Below are 18,031 nucleotides of genomic sequence, written 5' to 3'. Positions count from 1 at the left end.
GAATTTTGACCTTAAAGTCCTCCATTGTTCTTCACTTTTTTTCTCCCTCTGCCTTTTATTTTCCTCCCTGCTTTGCCTCATCGTCCGCTATCCCAGGAACGGCTAGACTTCCGAGGACCTCTGACTGTGTCTGTGGAGTTCGGAAAAGCTGATGAAGAAGGTCCTGTGCTGGATGAAAGTCTTCCCAAATCCATCAATGCCAATGTAAGACCACTTATATCACTTATGGTTTCTTTTAGTAAAATAATCGACTAGTTACACTAAGCAGAACATTTAAAGTTGCAGACAGGAAGAATTTGACCCCGGTCTGTCTTTATAATCCCGTAGCGAGGACACGGGTTTTCTTTTCTGGCTGCTGATACAGTGCATTAGCTTCTGCAACAGCTGACTACCATCCTTCAGTTTCAGCCCCCATTAGTGCTTCAGCACCAGCAGCCAGGACCATCTTCCCACACCCCCACATGCATATTTCCTCTAACAAGAGGGTTCCCAGATTATTGGTTGGAGTGCGTGATGTTTCCCGACAAAGCTGGGAAACATCACAGGAGGATTCAGCTTCAGCATGCACTAGAAAATGCATTTAAAGCCCGTACACATTAGTCGCATTGTTATCTTTGCTCACACTTAAACGCACAACCACATATGTTGCAGATCCCGTCTCCCCTCATGCTGCGTCACGGGGACCTCTCCTGTTATTGTTATTGACAGGAAGAGAAGGGGACAAACACCCAGAGAAGAGGAAGTTATCAAACGGAAGTGTTTTTCTTTTGACATTGCACTGCAAATGCAAATGATATTCCAATCCCATCCTTTTTGGGAGAGAAGATACTGTTGATCTTATCAGTCCAGTGGGAGACTATTAGGAATGGGAACAAATGCGACTGTGAGCCTGAAACACTCTCAGGGGGGAAAGGCAAAGGAAATGAAGGTCATCTAAAGGAACACGTCTTCTCAGGGGTGCAAACAAACATGCAGCTTATTTTCATTCTTATTGCTAATTTCACACGTTATCTACTGGACTGAGTATATTCATACTTCAATATGAGGCTATGAGAGTTTGAGTCTTTACCACGATTGGCTTGCAAAGTAGTTGTGAAGTCACGCAGTCATCTTGTATGTACAGATCTTGAACTCGTACAAGCATCATTCTGCAAGGCCAAGTAAAAATGCAGCTTTTGGAAATATTTAATTTGTTATTTTCTTAAAAATGTCTTGTAGATTACTTTAATGGACTGTGGAAACAAAACTCAGACGTGCATTCCTGACCTCTCCCTGAAGGCTAAATGTGATGAGCAAAGGTTAGTGGAATTATTATTATTATATCGTTGTTATAAAACCAAAAACGAGCATGACAGATCTTAGTTTGAGCATTTGTTTCCGTGTTTGCACCGGTTTCAGTTAAATACAGGAATTTAAATGAATTGCAGCTTTTTCAGAAATGGGTTTGTGTATATTTATACACATATATATTTTTCTTGAATGTTATTCTGTACTATTTCTTTCTCATATCAGAGTTGTTACTTGATGTGTTGTAAGTCGTAGTTTTGGAGTCATTCAGCCGAGTCCAGAGTATCCAGAGTATGACTGCACCCTTGTGTTGATGTGTGTGCATCGCATCCAACCGTTCTGACTTTTTATGTTTTATGTACTTCTCCAGTAAATTGATCAAAGAAAAGGAAATCATTTATTTGAATATCACCGTTAAAAACCTCAAAGACAAAGCTTATAACACCAACGTGAAAATCAACTTTACACAAAACATCAACTTTGTGAACGTAGAGGTAAGAACCCTTTCCCTCCTCTCTCTGCGCTACTTGACTTTACGGACTGAAGCAATGCGTGTAATTCTGTGACTACAACTCTTCAGCCAGATACAAAGACGACCACTGTAAATGACACCGAAGTGAGCATTGAGGTGGGGTACCCCTTCTTGGGAAACAATGAAGAGGTTAGTTTCATCTGCCTTGTGCAGGATCCGTAAAACATCTTACCTGTACAATATTTCTTTACCTCTGCTCACTAAACCTATGGTTTGATGTCAAATCCACAGGAAACAATAACAGTGAAATTTGAGGTGAATCTCAAATATTTTCAGAAGGAAATTGAGTTCACCGTGACAGCTACAAGGTGAGAGGATCCCTCCATCTTTCTGCACATCATCAGGATAATAATAATAATTCTGGAAAAAAGGATGAAAAAGATTTGTTTCTGCTTATTTCTGTGATTAATTGTCCAAAATGGTGGATGGATGTTCTGTTAATTTTATGTATGCATGTAAATTGTATTTTTGTAGTGACAATGAAGAAGATTTCTCTACCATGCACGACAACAGAGCGACTATCTCCATCCCTGTCAAGTATGAACTTGGACTCACGTTCAAAGTAGATGTAAAGTGAGTAGCTGTGAATCGACACCTTTGCATTAAAGATACATTATTCACTTTTCTTTTCTTTTTTTTTAGCCAGACAAGTAAAAGTTTCCAATATTATTGATGATGATAATAATAATATTAGCATTTCCTTTTATATTGGAATAAAAAGGTGTTAGTACCACAACCGAGTCAGTCATTGTGCTGTGTTTCCCTCCTTGTTAACCAAGCCAGGAGCTTACGATGCACGCCAACATGCACGTAACGATAACGGCACCGTCATCTGGATTTGTAGTCTGGGGATTGTGAATGATGTGATTGTATATGGAAATGTATAAACACATAACATTCAACCACTCAAACTCATTTTCAATTCATGAACGACAACAATTATTATATTTTAGTATTAAAAATGTCATTTAGATTTAAAAGCTGATCGATACTGCTGGATTAACCACTATAGAAACATGATTTTGGTAATTACCACTGCTGGTAATGTAGGACAGGTGTGGCAGAATCGTGGTCTAATATAGCAGCTTTTATTTACTAAGTAATAAGAAGAATAAACAAAAAAACAAAACATTTATTGATTAATAAAGTCAGTGGAATTCATTAATTGCTTTTACTTTAAGGTTATTTAGGGTTTCTCACACATAGTTTGACCCTTGACCTTTTTCAGGCTGTAAAATGGGGTTAAAAGAAGAATGAATGTTGTATTGACATCCTTTCAAAATGTTTGGAAGGTGATATTTGCCTTTGTTTGCATCTTGTGCTGCCAGCAAGTGGCCTAAATATGTTAATGCAGGTAAAGTTAATGCACATAGACTGATGGCTTATTCAGCATTAGTGAAGTTGGACTGTAAGGAATTAGGAAGACCTCAAGAGTGTACTTTTTTTAGACTTTTGGTTCTATTTCCTATAACTTTATTAGACACATCATTTTGCGTCTGAAGCTCTGATTGAGAAGTGAAGGATGTAAAAAGGATGTCCCTTTCAGGTCGCCTTTGAACAACCACATTGAAATAACACAAGAGGATAAGTACCCCTCGAAATTCAGTGACTTCAGTATGATTGGAGAAGAGGTCAACATCACCTACACGGTAACATCTGCACGCAGTGATCATTTTGGATGATTTATAATACAAGCACAGAACTTCTAGCTCACATGTGGCGCAGGGTGTCGGTAATATGAATTCCACTCCTTTTCTGTGTCTCACATGTCCTCAGGTGGAAAAGTTACATGACGGGGTGACTCCAACCCTTGGCCTTGAAGTGAAATATCCTTTTGAGTCTCCGAGGAAGAACACGTTACTGTACCTGACGCACGTCACCTACTCAAATGTAAGTGTGCTTCCATGGATATGCAAGCGTATGCGAAGAAACAGACCAACGTCCGTGTCGTTTTCTCCCTACTCTGCAGATGATGTGTGACACAAAAGGACAGATCGATCCTTTTAAAATTAACTCCTCAGAGGTTAAAGAGGTGAAAGTGGAAAAAGAGACGCTCAGTAACTACCTGCTGGTGAGTGATGACATTCGTGTTCTACAGATCGCTGAACTCTTCCTGCACCCGTCTTACGTGTTTAATTTCCTCTGCAGCAAGACAGCCACACAAAGTTTGAATCGTTTAACTGCTCGATTTCTGAAGGCCAAAAGATCGCTCAGCTCAACGTGGCGTTCAGATTGTGGAAACCTACGTTTATCGAGGTACGTTTTGAGATGCGATGTCGCTGGGTGCTTTTGGCTTGTCCGGCTCTCTCTGACCAGCTCTTTCTCATGGGTTGCGATAAATATTAAATACAATATAGTATTGGAAAAAAAGCAGGCTGACAGCTGTCTGATTGATGGACAGAAAGGAAATAAAATACTTAAATATCTATCTTTACAGAGCGAGTTTTCCGGTCTATACTTGGTGGTGAACGGGACTTTGGACATCAGGAAGCAGGAGGACGTGTTTGAAGTGAACAGCAACGACATGACCAGAAGTGTAAGTCAGAAGGTTCTGGTATAGTAAGCATGTGACATCTCATTATCATTAAATGCTTATGTATGTTTACATATATGTGCATATTTAGAGTATGTACTGTATTTTTCCTCTAAACAGGTCAGTATCCAGGTTTCCAAAGATACTGTCAGAGGAATCCCGTTCTGGATCATTATCATCAGTATCCTGATAGGACTGCTCATCTTAGCACTCGTTATCTTCATTCTGTGGAAGGTAATATTCTGCAAACTATTTCAAATCATTGTGACCGTGTGACATCTTGTCACTGCAGAGCACACTCAAAAGAATTGTGGTGGAATAGTGGTTAGCTTGCTACGTCACAGTGGTGGCTTCTCTCCAGAGTACCTGCAAAGTCCGAAAACATGCAATTAGCAGGATTAGGTTAATTGAGGATTATAAATTGCCTATAGGTGTGTGAATGGTTGTCTCTGTTAGCCCTGTACCATCGGATGTACCCCGACTCTCACCCTGGGATAGGCTCCTGTCAACCCCCCTGGACCCTGAATTGGATAAGTGAAAGAGAATGGATGGATGCCTAAAAAACTTAAGTGTTTCAAATGGCTATGTGTGTTTGGGCTTTATATTGTTAGCTGATAAAACTTTTGTCTCAAGATCATCACTTCTGGCTCCAAAAAGCCAAAACATGTACGGCCATAGCGCTAGCAGGGAAAATCGTGGTAACCACAAGATGGTTTATGTAAAGTTTATGCTTTAATCCTGATTTTAAGACAGATGATGACAGAAACTCTCAGCAAGAAAGCTAATAAGCATATGTCCAAAAATGTCAAAGTATCCTTTTCTGTTTTAAGTGGTTTTGTGACTCACTTTTCTGCTCTTCCAGTTTGGCTTTTTCAAGAGAAAATCCAGGGACTATCCAAAGGAGGAAGAGGCAGAGTGACGTATCCAAACAGCCACCCACCATCAGGACCTACAAACTAACAGACAGACATAGGAAACGCCATAAGACCCACTGATATTAGTGCTGTGACAGATTGACTGCCTGGAAAACAAAACAACACAAACAGCATTATCTTCACTGATTCCTGCACTGGCATTTATCAGGTAAAGCTTGCAAATACTTCTAAACTCTTTGATTTTCCAAGCGCTAGATTATAACACTGGAGCCGAAATGAAACTGGCTCACACGCGGAGACGGACACACTGACTATACAGAAGTATTTGCACATGCTATTTGTTCAACATGACCAACAAACAGTAACAGTACGCATCAAGTCCCATCAAGCAGTTCAAGAAGAGGAGCCAGAGGCGGGATGGAGGAGACCATCACTTGCAAGGCACCAAGTTGGCCAAAAAAGCACCATCTAACCAACTAACTCTGTGACATACAGCAGAAATCCAAAGGCTTCAGAGCTCCTGCAGCTGCACTCCAGCTTTAGAGGCAAAAAAAGTACTCAGGTTTTTTCACAATGAGGATCCAAAGTTGCTACTTTTATGCACGCTTCTGAGACAATATGTGAACTTTCCGTGTGTTGGACCAGTCTGTCTGATAGCTTACACCTTTGTGTGAAACTCTTTTGCTTGATTAGGTTTTTGAAACACTGTATTAGGTATTAAGTAGTTGTTGTTCTTGCTGAATTTAAACAGTATAAAATGGCACATTTTTAATGTCAAAATGTTTGTTAAAGACCAAAACCTGAATGCAATTGTTATTTTTTTACTTAAGAAAAGTTGCAGTCTGTAATTAATCTGTCATCACCTCGGTTACCATGGAGATACAGACTGCCGCGTCCTCAAAATCCAAATCTTTGATTGTACTGTAAATATATCTGGTCACAAATGTAAAGCTTAACATGTACAGGATCGTGTTTGGATTTAATTTAATGTTTGTTTGTTTTTTGGGGGGTTTTCAGATCGGTGGTCAGAGAAATGATTTTGCTCAGGTGCTACAAATATCATGAATAATGACATAAATATACACAATTTACACTCGAGAAAATGATATGGCTTTTGTCACATTTTCAGTGCTAAGATGTATGCAGATATGTAAATAATGGTATTTTTTGATTAAAAGTATTGAAAGTATAATTACTCCGTAGTGAAATATATATATATATAAAGACGAGGGTTTGTATCCACTATTTTGGTTTCATTTGATTGAAAATGATATTTCGAACCTGTTGAATGACTGTGTTCTGAATGCCGAGGCTGAGATATCACAGCAGATACTTTGATTTCCTTTTAACTTGCAAAATAGGAACTTAATAATCATCCAGTTTAGAAATATATGTCCAACTGTTCACTAGTTTCCTCTGTGTTGTAAAGGGATTCTCTGGTGGCTGTAGTGTGCACAAAGCATAGCACACTCTAGGCTTTCTCTTGCTTTAAAGTACCTTATTTGTACCTTTTTGTTTCCAAAGTTTGCACAGCTGCCCGATATTTTAGAAGAGATTATAATCTGAATTGAGGAGAAACATATTCTAGCCTCTTTTTGTAGCGTTTTCCCCTCATAACTATGTCTTAATGCTGAGGGAAATAAGCAACAATAAGAGGCAGCTCTTCTGTTTCTTAATACTCCTCAGCTCTCACTCCACTGGTGACATTAAAGCACATGTAATAAATTGTATATAGAGAATGTGTAGCTGTTAGGCAATTTTTGGATTGTGTGGCCACGTTGGGTTCACGCACGAGGGTGGAGTTCACCTCTCTTTGTTCAGTCAGAGCTTACTTACAGATCACAACTCCGAGGAACTGTAGCAAGCAAAGTGAGCTCCAGCCCAGCCTTCTACACTGCTGTGAAATCTTCACTGTAATGCACTGGTTTGTCAGAGTGTATGTGTCCTCATTAGCACAGATATATGAACTGAATCTGATGTACAAAAAAATAAATAATTTTTATAAAGAACATCACCATTTCTCTTGCATTTTGTTCAGACAAAGCACGCATCAGAACTGTGATCTGTTTAATACACTGCTCCCAATCTGTCATTAACCACATCCCAAAGGTGCTCTACTGATTGAGATCTGGAGATTATGGATGCGATTTGAGCACTGTGAACTCGCTATCATGTTCAAGAATGATTTGAGATTTGCCAGATGGTGTTATCCTGTTGGAAGCAGCCATCAGAAGATGGGTAGCAACAATACTCAGGTAGCTGTGGTGTATAAATGATGATTCGTTGGTACTGAAGGTCACAAAGTGTGCCAAGAAATTATCCTCCACACCATTTTACCACCAGCAACCAGAACCTTTGACACAAGGCCAGATGGATCCATCATCTCAAAGCAGTCTGGTTATACATTCATCATCCAGAGAACTGCCACTCAATGGTTATCTTCTCTTTTTATGATGATTCTGTGTAAACCTTAGAGGTGTTTGCAGAAAAATCCCAGTAAACTTTCACATCATCAGTTTCTAAAATACTTAGACCAACACTATCAACCATGCCAACCTCAAACTTCAGGTGGTCTCAAGCATGTCTTCATGCATAAATACATAACCTGTGGGTTAATTTCAGTTCGTACCATGTGACTGGATGAACGTGATGAACATGATACCCTCTTCCAGTCTTCAGTAGTCCAACGGCGGTGTTTCATGGCCCAACCCTCTTTGTGTTATTCTGACGTGTTAGCAGTGGCTTTCGTGCTGCAACTCTGTAGGAAAGACCTACATTTTGAAGTGTTATGATGGTCGGTCTCTCTTCCATTGTTAATTGCCTTTTTCTAGCCCTTTTTGTAGCAACACACTACTTTCTGCAGTACAATACTGTTCAACTGATGCTCACGAGGGTATGGTACCACAGTGTGTTTCAACACTGATTTTATGCAGTCAAAGGGGGTTGTAAGTAATTCAGAAAAGTTGGAACATCTGTAGGAATTAGTAGCATCAGTTTTTGAACCTCCATTGCTGCAGAGCAGCTTTAAATTGTTTGCCCATTTTGTGTTCCCTGAAAAGGGCCTTTTTTATGATTCTGAAATGTACATTATTTTTCACTTTTGGGTAACCTTAGCGTTTTGTTCACCACTTACCTTTGTACCATTTAAGCTATTCATTGGACTTTAACAGCTTGAATTGCAATAAATAACTGGGAAATAAATTGGGATGTTCTGAAAACTTTTGTCCTGTAGTGTAGCTATATATTGTTGTTTTCTTTTATAATGACAAAATAAGGAGTATGCACTGAAGCAGTTCATCTAAAAGTAATGGTCAAATAAAATGCAATGCAAGCAATCTAATGTGCTAATAACCTCAGTCATGTGTCACAAACAAAAGGATTTATCTGGGACACAGGCCCTTAAAAATGTATTTGTTTTTTATGCTGAGAGAAACTCTTTTGTTTAAACATATAACTTATGCTATGTTTCAGGCAAAATGTGGTTAAAGAATTGGTGCATCACAGCAGCACAGTCCGGGTCGAGTGATTTTATAGCAGACAGCGCCGCCTAGTGTTCATTCACAGCACTCACCCATAAGTGACACTGGGAGGGGAAGCAGTACAAACTGTAAGCTGCTGGGGGATCCATCTTGCCTGAAAAAACAGACCAGGCTGAAGGATTTTTCAGTTTATTGACTCAAAAACTGCATCGTTCCCCATTAGACGTGTTGGGGAGCCCGAGGAGGGGGCTGTGTCGCTGTTTGTAGGATGTCCCGACATGAGGGTGAGTTGATAAACAGGTCCACGGCGCCCCGGTTGAAGGCTACATTACCTGAGCAGCTAGCTTCTGGGGCTAGCTTTGCTAACTGCTTGCTCATGTCTGAGAGGGTTGTTGCGCTTTTCGCCGTGTGTTACTAGGCTTGTCCCTTGTCGTGTGTGTTTACTGTCAGCAGTTCTGCTGTACACACCTGTCTCGTGTTTTCTAAATCGAGGCTGGAGCGTTTTTACTTCACTCGACCTGTTCGCAAAAATACGGCAGCAGAGCAGCAGTTAGCCGTTGCTAGGTACTGCGTTACCTTACATTAGCCGGGCTAGCGAGCAAGCTAATGTATGCTAATTCAAGGAGTCGTTGGTTTACCTGTGACTTTTTCGTTACTTATACCGGCACTGATAAGTTATTCCGCGTCTTACATCCCGATATTGCTGTCACAACATTTTGCTCATATTCAGAGTATTTATTCATTGAGAGCTTGGAGCTATTAAATTAGCGCCATACTGTCCCGTCTGGTCACACACTGCTGTTAGCGAATGCACTGTCATCAAGAAGACTGAAAGTCTAAGGCCTCTGACTGTATAACCAGTAACTAAGTTGGCTAACTAGCAGCCTGCTCGTAAGCAGGGTTTAAGTTACGATCAGTGTAACCGAAAACTTCAGCTTTGGCTAATTTCATTCAAACATTTCAAGACCTGCCAGGTGTTGTCCCGTCAAATTGCCTCAGAAGTTTTAAAAGAAGCACTATAATGCAGACATGATCGCAGTAGCTTTGTTAACCATTCTTGGACCGAGGGTGAATTATCTGAGGTTATATGTTCAAGGTACAACACTGTTCCTCTCAGCTACAAATGAGCAAGAAGTAATAAATATCACATTAAAATGTAAAAGTAAGTCTTCAATGGATTATCATGACATAAATATGTCTGTAGTTAAACAGGTTATTCTGAATATTGCTAGTCTCTTAACATATATCTGTAATTTATCATTTCAGTCTGGTTGTTTTCCAAAAAAAATGAAAATTGCGAAAGTAATACCACTATATAAAAGTAATGACAAACACAGTTTTACCAATTATAGGCCTATTTCTCTACTGCCTCAATTCTCAAAAATTCTAGAAAAACTTTTTAATTCAAGATTAGAAAAATTCCTTGAAAAACATCAAATAATAAATGTTGGTCAGTATTGTTTCAGAACGCAAAGAACCACTTCAATGGCGATAATTGAGGCAGTAGAAGAAATTACTGATACACTGGATAAAAATAAATATGCAGTTGGTATTTTTGTTGACCTCAAAAAGGCCTTCGACACAATCAATCACTCAATTTTACTGGATAAATTGGAAAGATATGGTATTCGAGGGAAAGCTGGTAACTGGTTAAAAAGTTACCTAACAGGTCGGGAACAATATGTTAGCATAGGGCATTACCATTCAGAGAAACTTGGTATTACATGTGGTGTTCCCCAAGGGTCAGTGTTGGGACCAAAACTTTTCAATGTATACATAAATGATATTTTTGATGTTTCTCAAGTACTTAAACTCATACTGTTCGCAGATGACACCAACATATTTTTCAGTAGCGATGATTATACTGATCTTGTAATGACTGTAAACAGGGAGCTAAAATTAATAAAAAAATGGATGGACATAAATAAATTATCATTAAATATAAATAAAACTAAAGCAATGTTTTTTGGTAATTTAAAATATAATGTAGAATTACCAATTATCATTGAAGGTGTACCAATTGATAATGTGAGTGAAAACAAATTTTTGGGAGTTATAATTGATAACAAAATTTCATGGAAACCCCACGTCAGACACATAAAAACCAAAATTTCCAGAAGCCTCGCAGTTTTGAACAAAGTGAAACAATTCCTTGATAAAGATGCACTTCGTACTCTGTACTGTACCCTGGTTCTTCCATGTCTTACATATTGTGTGGAAGTGTGGGGAAATACATATAAAAATACAACTAATCCATTAGTCACAGTACAGAAACGAGCACTGCGTATTATTCACAAGGCTGGTTATCTAGATCATACTCACAAACTCTCTCTTCAGGCAAAGTTACTTAAATTCCAGGATCTGGTTAATTACAATACATCCATAATTTTGTATAAAGCTTTTACTAAACTTTTACCGGCAAATTTACAAACTAGATTTGAAATTCGAGAAAAGGTTTATAATGTGAGAGGCTTTGGAGAATTCAAATTACCCAGAACTCGAACAACCCGTAAAGGCTTTTGTGTGTCTGTATGTGGTGTGAAAATCTGGAACAGTCTGAGTTTACAATTGAAACAATGCAAAAATATTCATAGATTTAAATTTCTCTACAAACAGTTGGTCTGGTCACAGTATACTCAATGATGGGTTTTAGTGTGCTCTGTAATGTCTGTCCTCTTACCATTGCTGGTATGGATTCCAAAATAAAAAATAAAAAATAAAGTGTGCGTATGTATGTACATATATGTACTTGTGTGTGTAGATATATATGTATGTATATGTATGTGTGTCTGTTACTTGTAGTTATTACTGCCTGTTACCTGTGGTAATGCAATTTATAATTTATATATTCTGTATTCAGTTATGAAGGCTCTAATTGTTGGTTGCGAGCTGCCGCTTAGATGCTTGTATCTGCCCGGGGCTGTTGATGGGTCTGTATGCAATGATGGGCGTAGCTGCGGGAAGTTTATTGTTTTTTTTTGTTGATGAGTGAGTATAGGGGTGGGATTTAATAAGTTTTCTTCGTCCCACTCCTTTTTCAGGCAAGTTTTGTTTTTTGTTTTGTGTATTTTATGTTCAATATAGGTATTTGTTGTGCCTGAAAATGAATAAATAAATGAATGAATGAATGAATGAGGTATCTAATAATCTGCTTCGTGGTCCTCTGCTGGACCAGTTAGTTTTTCAGCTGAGACTAGGATTGTGCAGATGGTTAAAATTCATTTTAAGCAAGATACTCAGTTACTTATCCTGTTGAGCTTGCTTCTGTCTAACCAAGCCTCAAAGTAACTCCCAACGCGGCCTGTTGCAGTTTGATTGGTTTCTTTATGTCAGCATCTGTTTAATAACAGATATCTTTTGTGCATATTGTTCCTTCAGGTCTCTGTTGTTAGATGTGAGATGAGTCAGAGAAAACTCCCTTAATACTTGTTTACATATTTACTAACACTTGCCAAATAAGGCACTCTGTAATGTCAGGAAATGTCAGCATGATGTCTCATTGAAAACAGCTTTTTATTCCCCCTTTCTGCCTATGGCCAGCCCCCCCCCCCCCCCCCCCAAACCAATTTAGGTGTTGTCGGCCTTGGGGGGGGGGGGATAAAAACAAGGAGCAGCCTGCTGCCTGAAAAAGAGTGAACTGTGTTAAAAGTGAGCAATGAAAGCTGCTTTCAGATAAATCTGAGTTGGTTGTGAAGTCTGCTGGAATGTCAGCGTTCTTCATTGCTGGCACTTGTTGGTTGGTGCCACTCCAAAACGCATGCTTGTGTAAGTGAGACTGGCCTGCAGATATGGGATCGCCTTCTCACAGTCAGCCTCTGAGACGCCTTTATAAGGAATTTGTGAAAGTATTGTCAGGCCCACGTGTTTTATTTCCTATTCTCCGTTTCTGTTTTGCAGGTGTGAGCTGCGATGCGTGTTTAAAGGGCAACTTTAGAGGAAGACGGTTCAAGTGTTTAATTTGCTACGACTACGACCTGTGCGCGTCGTGCTACGAGAGCGGAGCCACGACAACAAGGCACACCACAGAGCACCCCATGCAGTGTATATTAACCAGGGTAGACTATGGTAAAGACCTTACTCTGTGGGTTTCTGATTATATGCATGATCGCCATGCCTGTTGTACGGGATGGTGATACTGCTAAGGACTCCAAAGTGTGATTACAAGCCATTCAGCACATTTTCAGCGATAAATATTGTTGATTATTGAAAGTAATCATCAAAATAGTGATGAACATCAATACGAGCTGTTGTGTTTGATCATCTTCTTGCAGATTTGTACTATGGAGGAGACACTTTTTCAGTAGAGCAGCCACAGTCGTTCACATGTCCTTACTGTGGCAAGATGGGCTTCACAGAGACATCCTTACAGGAGCATGTCACCTCAGAGCATTCAGAGACTTCCACGGAGGTGGTGAGTACACTCACTGCACAAACGGAACTGCTCAGTACACTTTTGTGTACTATTATAAGCTTAGAAATGTCCTCATTTCTCTAAGCATCCTAGTTTACCTCTGCTATCCACTGGCATGCTCTGAATTTAGTCATCATTGTAATTCTCAGTTACTACACTTCAGCTATTCAGTGGCATTTTATGAGCATTCTCCACTGCTGAGCAAAGCAAGACAAAGGCTCAGGCTGCTCATACTGCTGACACCTGGCTGCCTAGTAGGTTGTCTGACCAACAGCTACTTGAGAGCGGGGGTGAAAAGATGCCATTGAAGCGTGTGACCAGAGCTAACTTATTATTTAACTTAGTATTTGTGTTCTTCATGACTCTTACTGCCAGATGAAATGGAAATTAAAATGAAGTCAGCATTTTCCACTTTTTGATTGTTTAATTTATCCTGTACAGATTCATTTTCTGTAGCAATAAGGTTTTTATTTTTTTTAGATTCATACCAAGTGATTGACCACAATTTTCTACTCATTGGCCCTGACTGGTCAAAAAAGGTTAATGGCAATAGCAGTTTAATAAAGTATATTCTTTAGCCTAACAGTTAAAGCTTTTACACACACACACACATATGTGTGTGTGTGTGTGTGTGTGTGTGTGTGTGTGTGTGTGTGTGTGTGTGTGTGTGTGTGTGTGTGTGTGTGTGTAAGTACCCTAAACCTTTTGTGAGGTAGAAGAGTTGCTCCATGCAGACATGCCAGTTTGTATGATGAGCTCAATCTTTCTTTTTCAGATCTGTCCAATATGTGCTGCCTTGCCCGGAGGGGATCCCAACCATGTCACAGATGACTTCACAGCTCACCTCACTCTCGAACACAGAGCACCAAGAGATTTAATATCCTTTTCATTTAACCACACAATAGTGTCAAAATAAGCCTTTTTTTCTACATGAAATGTTTTAAAAAGCAAGATTCTTCTGTGTGTGTGCACATTGTGACCGAATTTAACCTTAACAGTCCTCCTTTACGATGAGTCCAGCAGTGTGCGGCATGTACGCAGGATGTTCCACCCCGGGCGAGGACTGGGCGGCCCCAGAGCACGACGGACAAATATGCACTTTACTAGCGGCTCCACAGGGGGACTTTCATCCTCCTCATCACAGAGCTCCACTTACACCCCCAGTAACAGAGAGGCAATGGACCCCATCGCAGGTGAGCATCAGGAGTTTACCCACAATGTTTGCAAAATGCAGAAATGTTCCCCAAAAATGCAGCAATCGTTGTGTAAAAGTGACCAGTCATTGAATGTGACGTGTGAAAGATGCGCAAACAGAGAATGTAACATCACACACACGGTGAAGATAATGCAAAGTTTCAGTCAGGTTGGCCCAGATGTTAAAGAGGAGAAGAGTACATGCAGAAATATGTGCTACGATCATTATAGCATCAAGATTACAGTATTTATTAAAAAAAATAAAAAATTAAAGTCAGACATTAGCGAGAAGAAGCAAAAGTAAAGGGTGTGCCTCATTTATAGATGGTTGTCAAGAAACAGTTTAGGCAGTCACATTTTGAAGTACCATATTTTGTTTTTAATCATCATACTGTGTTGCTTGCAAAAAAATGCACGTGTCCGAATCTTTCTTCGTGTTTTTACGCTGTTTTTTTTAGAAGTCTGTTTAATTTAGAAACAAATAGTCATTTTTTTTTTCTTCTTCTTTTTGTGTTTGTGTGCGCACGTCTCCTGCAGAGTTGTTGTCTCAGCTGTCAGGTGTGCGGCGTGCTGCAGGAGGGCAAATAAACTCGTCGGGACCTTCAGCCTCTCAGCTCCAGCAGCTCCAGATGCAACTGCAGTTGGAGCGGCAGCAAGCTCAGGCGGCACGACAGCAAGTTGAGACGAGCCGACACGCGACGCGACGCGGCAACAACCCGGGCAACACCGGCGCCGCCGTCCCCCAGCCCAGCACAGCAACTGCCAACACCACCACCGTGGGTGAAAGCAATCCGGCGTCCTCGTCCCACAGCTCCCAGTTCCTATTAGCACGGTGAGTGGAGCAGGAGGTGGACTTTAGAGTTTGCCTATAAATCCATGTGTTTCTGCTAACAGACTGTCAGAACACAGATATCCAGCAACAACACACAACTGCTATAATAAAGTGTTTTGATAGTAAATACTAAGTTTGGTGATAACTGATGTTGGGAAGTAACTATTTATATTAAAACCATTCATTTTATAGTTTAGTAAGGTGCAGTGACTGAGGAAAAATATGTAACTGAATTATTTACGATGTAACTATAAAAGGTTACAGCTGGATACTTTTTTTGGCCTATTTCCAGAAAAGCAGGTCAGCAAAGCTCTTGACACAAATTGAGTGCAGCACCATCAGCACCATCAGGGGCTGGATGGAAAGGAACAGTCTCTGTCTAGACGAGCTGCTTTCATGTCACAGTGTGTTTCTCAGATTTGATACTCTGAGGAAACGTCGACAGTCAGTCCAAAAGTCCTCACGCCTCACATGTTATTTATGTTTAAACACTTATAGACTAAATTTACATGTGGATTTTGCTCATTGCCCATTGAGTTGGCTCTATATGCATTTATGAATGTACAGCTTTGTATTCAGCTTTATTGCCCAGTTTGATATATTTGTCAGAAAACTATGGAGAAGAGTCACAGGGTTAGAGAAGTAACCAATCCCCCTGTCTTGTGATAAACAAAGCAAAATAAATTCTAGTAGAAAATAGTTCTGTGACTTGGTGCAGAAGACCGTATCGGAAATAATACTTCAGTAGATTGTTGATCATTTTTCCATTTCATGAACTTTTTAGGCATTAAGAAACAAAAATTGTTACCGAGCTTAAACGTGCAGACTGTAACCTCAGCAGAGTCCTTCTTACTGCTTTTAGTTAAAGTACTTCTTTGTACTGTAATATGTTTCTTACCTGTGTGAGTGTTAATGAATATAACCGTTCTGTAGGTTGAATGAACCCAAGATGTCAGAAGCAGAGCGGCAGTTCCTAGAAGGCGAGCGAGCCGACCGCAGCCTGTTTGTCCAGGAGCTGCTTTTGTCCACGCTGATGCACGAAGAGAGCTCCTCTTCAGATGAGGATGACCGCCGAGACTTCGGCGACTTCGGAGCGATGGGCTGCGTGGATATCATGCCTTTAGATGTGGCGTTGGAGAACCTCCAGCTTAAAGAGAGCAGCTCTACGGGGAAGGAGCCTCCGCCGCCGCCTCTTTGATGTCCGAGCATCAAGCAGACTGTGTCCTCCGTGCTGCAACTGTCAGTGATGGGCAGCAAACAGCAGCAGCAGCAGTCCCCCATACCCCAGCCTACCCCACCCCCAGCCTCACCCCCTCTCCCTCCCCTCCGATTTTCTGAGTTTGTTTTTGGTGATTGTAATTTCAGGCCTGTCACCACATTTGTTATATTGTAAACAAAAATAAATGAGAGCAAGTGGGATAAATGTGTGAGCGAGAGAAGAGAACTATATAAATCTATATAAAATATATATGAAGTCGATAATCAATCCACATTACTTTTCTTTTATCAGGTAAATGTTACAGGCAGCTGTGGCAGACCTTTGCTTCCTGTGACATGAAAACGGCTCTCCGTATAAATACTCCACATTCAAAAAGTGAAGAGGGCACAGGCTCCTCTGATGAAGCTGCTGTGTGTGTTTATGACTATTAATAAATAAAGTGCTTGGATGGGTTACCATTAACTACCGCATGCAGTTATTTGCAGCGTGCATGACTTAATGACCCTGTCATTAAAACCTTTTTAAAATCCCAAAGCTCACAATTGTTAAATGATCATTTCTAGGGATGCACTGATTGTTTTGTTTAGTTTGTTTTTGCTTTCGTGCTACATAAATTGAGGAACTCTCCAGTTTGAAATGCATAATGTCACATGACAGGCGAACAAAGGTCACTGCCGTCTTATTTAGAGATAGACTGTAGTGCAGATACGTCGGTGCATCCCTGGTTATTTCAGACGTGGTTAAGTATTGAAAGTGTAGAAGTTTGACAAAGACGGTGAAATCTGAAAGTGTATTTCGTCAGGTTTTCTTTGAAGTATTTAAAAACGAGAAACGATTCGATTCTGCTGCAGTGTGTTTCTCAACCCCGCTCTCGCCTTTTTTAGTGTATCAGAGGGAAACTAGAGACGGGAGAAAGAAGCTCCTCTCTGATTTTGTTTTTTCTAGCTGGTATTGTTCAGCTATAAACTAAAGTCACAGTATACTTCTGAATTTATCGATGAGTGCAAAGTCCCGACTTCCTCCGTCATTCCTGTACAGGCTTCACACCGTTCCACATGCTTTTGATGCTCAATATCAGGACCTGGAGACTTTTCACGCAGGAGGTTTTTCTTTGTTTGGTTTTTGTTTTAATTTAACACCCTTTCTCTCTAAACTAGCACCTTCTATTTATTCATGTTTGTTTCCTGACTCTTTGGAGCCTTGGTGTGGATCATGCCACCTTCATGCCTTTACTTTCATCCTCTATGTAAAAATGCAATGAGATGTATATTAAATTTTGTTGGTTAACTTTCATAACGGTTCTAAGACATGGGCAGATTTTTTTTTTAAAGATGTAAATTTAGAATACAATAAATAACTGCGCACAGCTTTTAATGAAAGCAAGAGACACTATGCCTTTTGCAGCTTGTCTTATTATTTCAGAAAAAACCTAAAGTCCCGGGATGGGAACGTTAGCAGCTCTCCAGTCACTTTTTACTAATGAGATACCTGTCTGATTGAGCTTTAATAAATCCTAAATAACCACTGATTTAACCTTAACATTAGTCTGGATGTATCTGCCAACTGTAAGTGCATAACGTGTATAACGCAGTTGTAATGAAATTAATAGTTTTTGATTAGGACAAGTTCTATTTGACTAAAATTATCTGTATTGATAGTGTAAGGTTTC

General features: G+C 39.9%; 2 protein-coding genes across 2 annotated transcripts in view; both read left to right on the top strand.

Annotated features, from left to right (window-relative positions):
* The window catches only part of itga1 (integrin, alpha 1), a 60,279-nt gene extending 53,043 nt beyond the window's left edge, over window positions 1-7,236 (top strand). Inside the window, exons 18-30 of the mRNA XM_026173499.2 lie at window positions 97-204; window positions 1,219-1,298; window positions 1,658-1,781; window positions 1,868-1,948; window positions 2,051-2,127; window positions 2,294-2,392; window positions 3,366-3,468; window positions 3,596-3,709; window positions 3,789-3,890; window positions 3,968-4,075; window positions 4,257-4,355; window positions 4,473-4,586; window positions 5,215-7,236. Of these exons, the coding sequence (XP_026029284.2) occupies window positions 97-204; window positions 1,219-1,298; window positions 1,658-1,781; window positions 1,868-1,948; window positions 2,051-2,127; window positions 2,294-2,392; window positions 3,366-3,468; window positions 3,596-3,709; window positions 3,789-3,890; window positions 3,968-4,075; window positions 4,257-4,355; window positions 4,473-4,586; window positions 5,215-5,271 (1,266 nt within the window). The 3' untranslated portion in view covers window positions 5,272-7,236. The remainder of the gene's footprint in view (window positions 1-96; window positions 205-1,218; window positions 1,299-1,657; window positions 1,782-1,867; window positions 1,949-2,050; window positions 2,128-2,293; window positions 2,393-3,365; window positions 3,469-3,595; window positions 3,710-3,788; window positions 3,891-3,967; window positions 4,076-4,256; window positions 4,356-4,472; window positions 4,587-5,214) is intronic.
* Window positions 7,237-8,788: 1,552 nt separating this feature from the next.
* kcmf1 (potassium channel modulatory factor 1) lies at window positions 8,789-17,754 on the top strand. The gene is made up of 7 exons (XM_026173498.2): window positions 8,789-8,990; window positions 12,604-12,771; window positions 12,978-13,117; window positions 13,893-13,994; window positions 14,127-14,310; window positions 14,849-15,143; window positions 16,077-17,754. The coding sequence occupies exons 1-7, from the start codon at window positions 8,975-8,977 to the stop codon at window positions 16,339-16,341; spliced, it is 1,170 nt and encodes a 389-aa protein (XP_026029283.1). The 5' UTR covers window positions 8,789-8,974; the 3' UTR covers window positions 16,342-17,754.
* Window positions 17,755-18,031: the final 277 nt, after the last annotated feature.

Source organism: Astatotilapia calliptera, chromosome 7 (genome assembly GCF_964374335.1).
Source record: "Astatotilapia calliptera chromosome 7, fAstCal68.1, whole genome shotgun sequence".
Classification (NCBI taxonomy): Eukaryota; Metazoa; Chordata; class Actinopteri; order Cichliformes; family Cichlidae; genus Astatotilapia; species Astatotilapia calliptera.
This window is presented reverse-complemented; position numbering and strand designations above follow the sequence as displayed.

Excerpts from the sequence above, each read along its gene's own strand:
- kcmf1 (XM_026173498.2), top strand. Across the intron at positions 13,995-14,126 it reads ACAGAGCACCAAGAGATTTA|GATGAGTCCAGCAGTGTGCG; the intron begins ATATCCTTTTCA and ends GTCCTCCTTTAC. Across the intron at positions 14,311-14,848 it reads GGCAATGGACCCCATCGCAG|AGTTGTTGTCTCAGCTGTCA; the intron begins GTGAGCATCAGG and ends CGTCTCCTGCAG.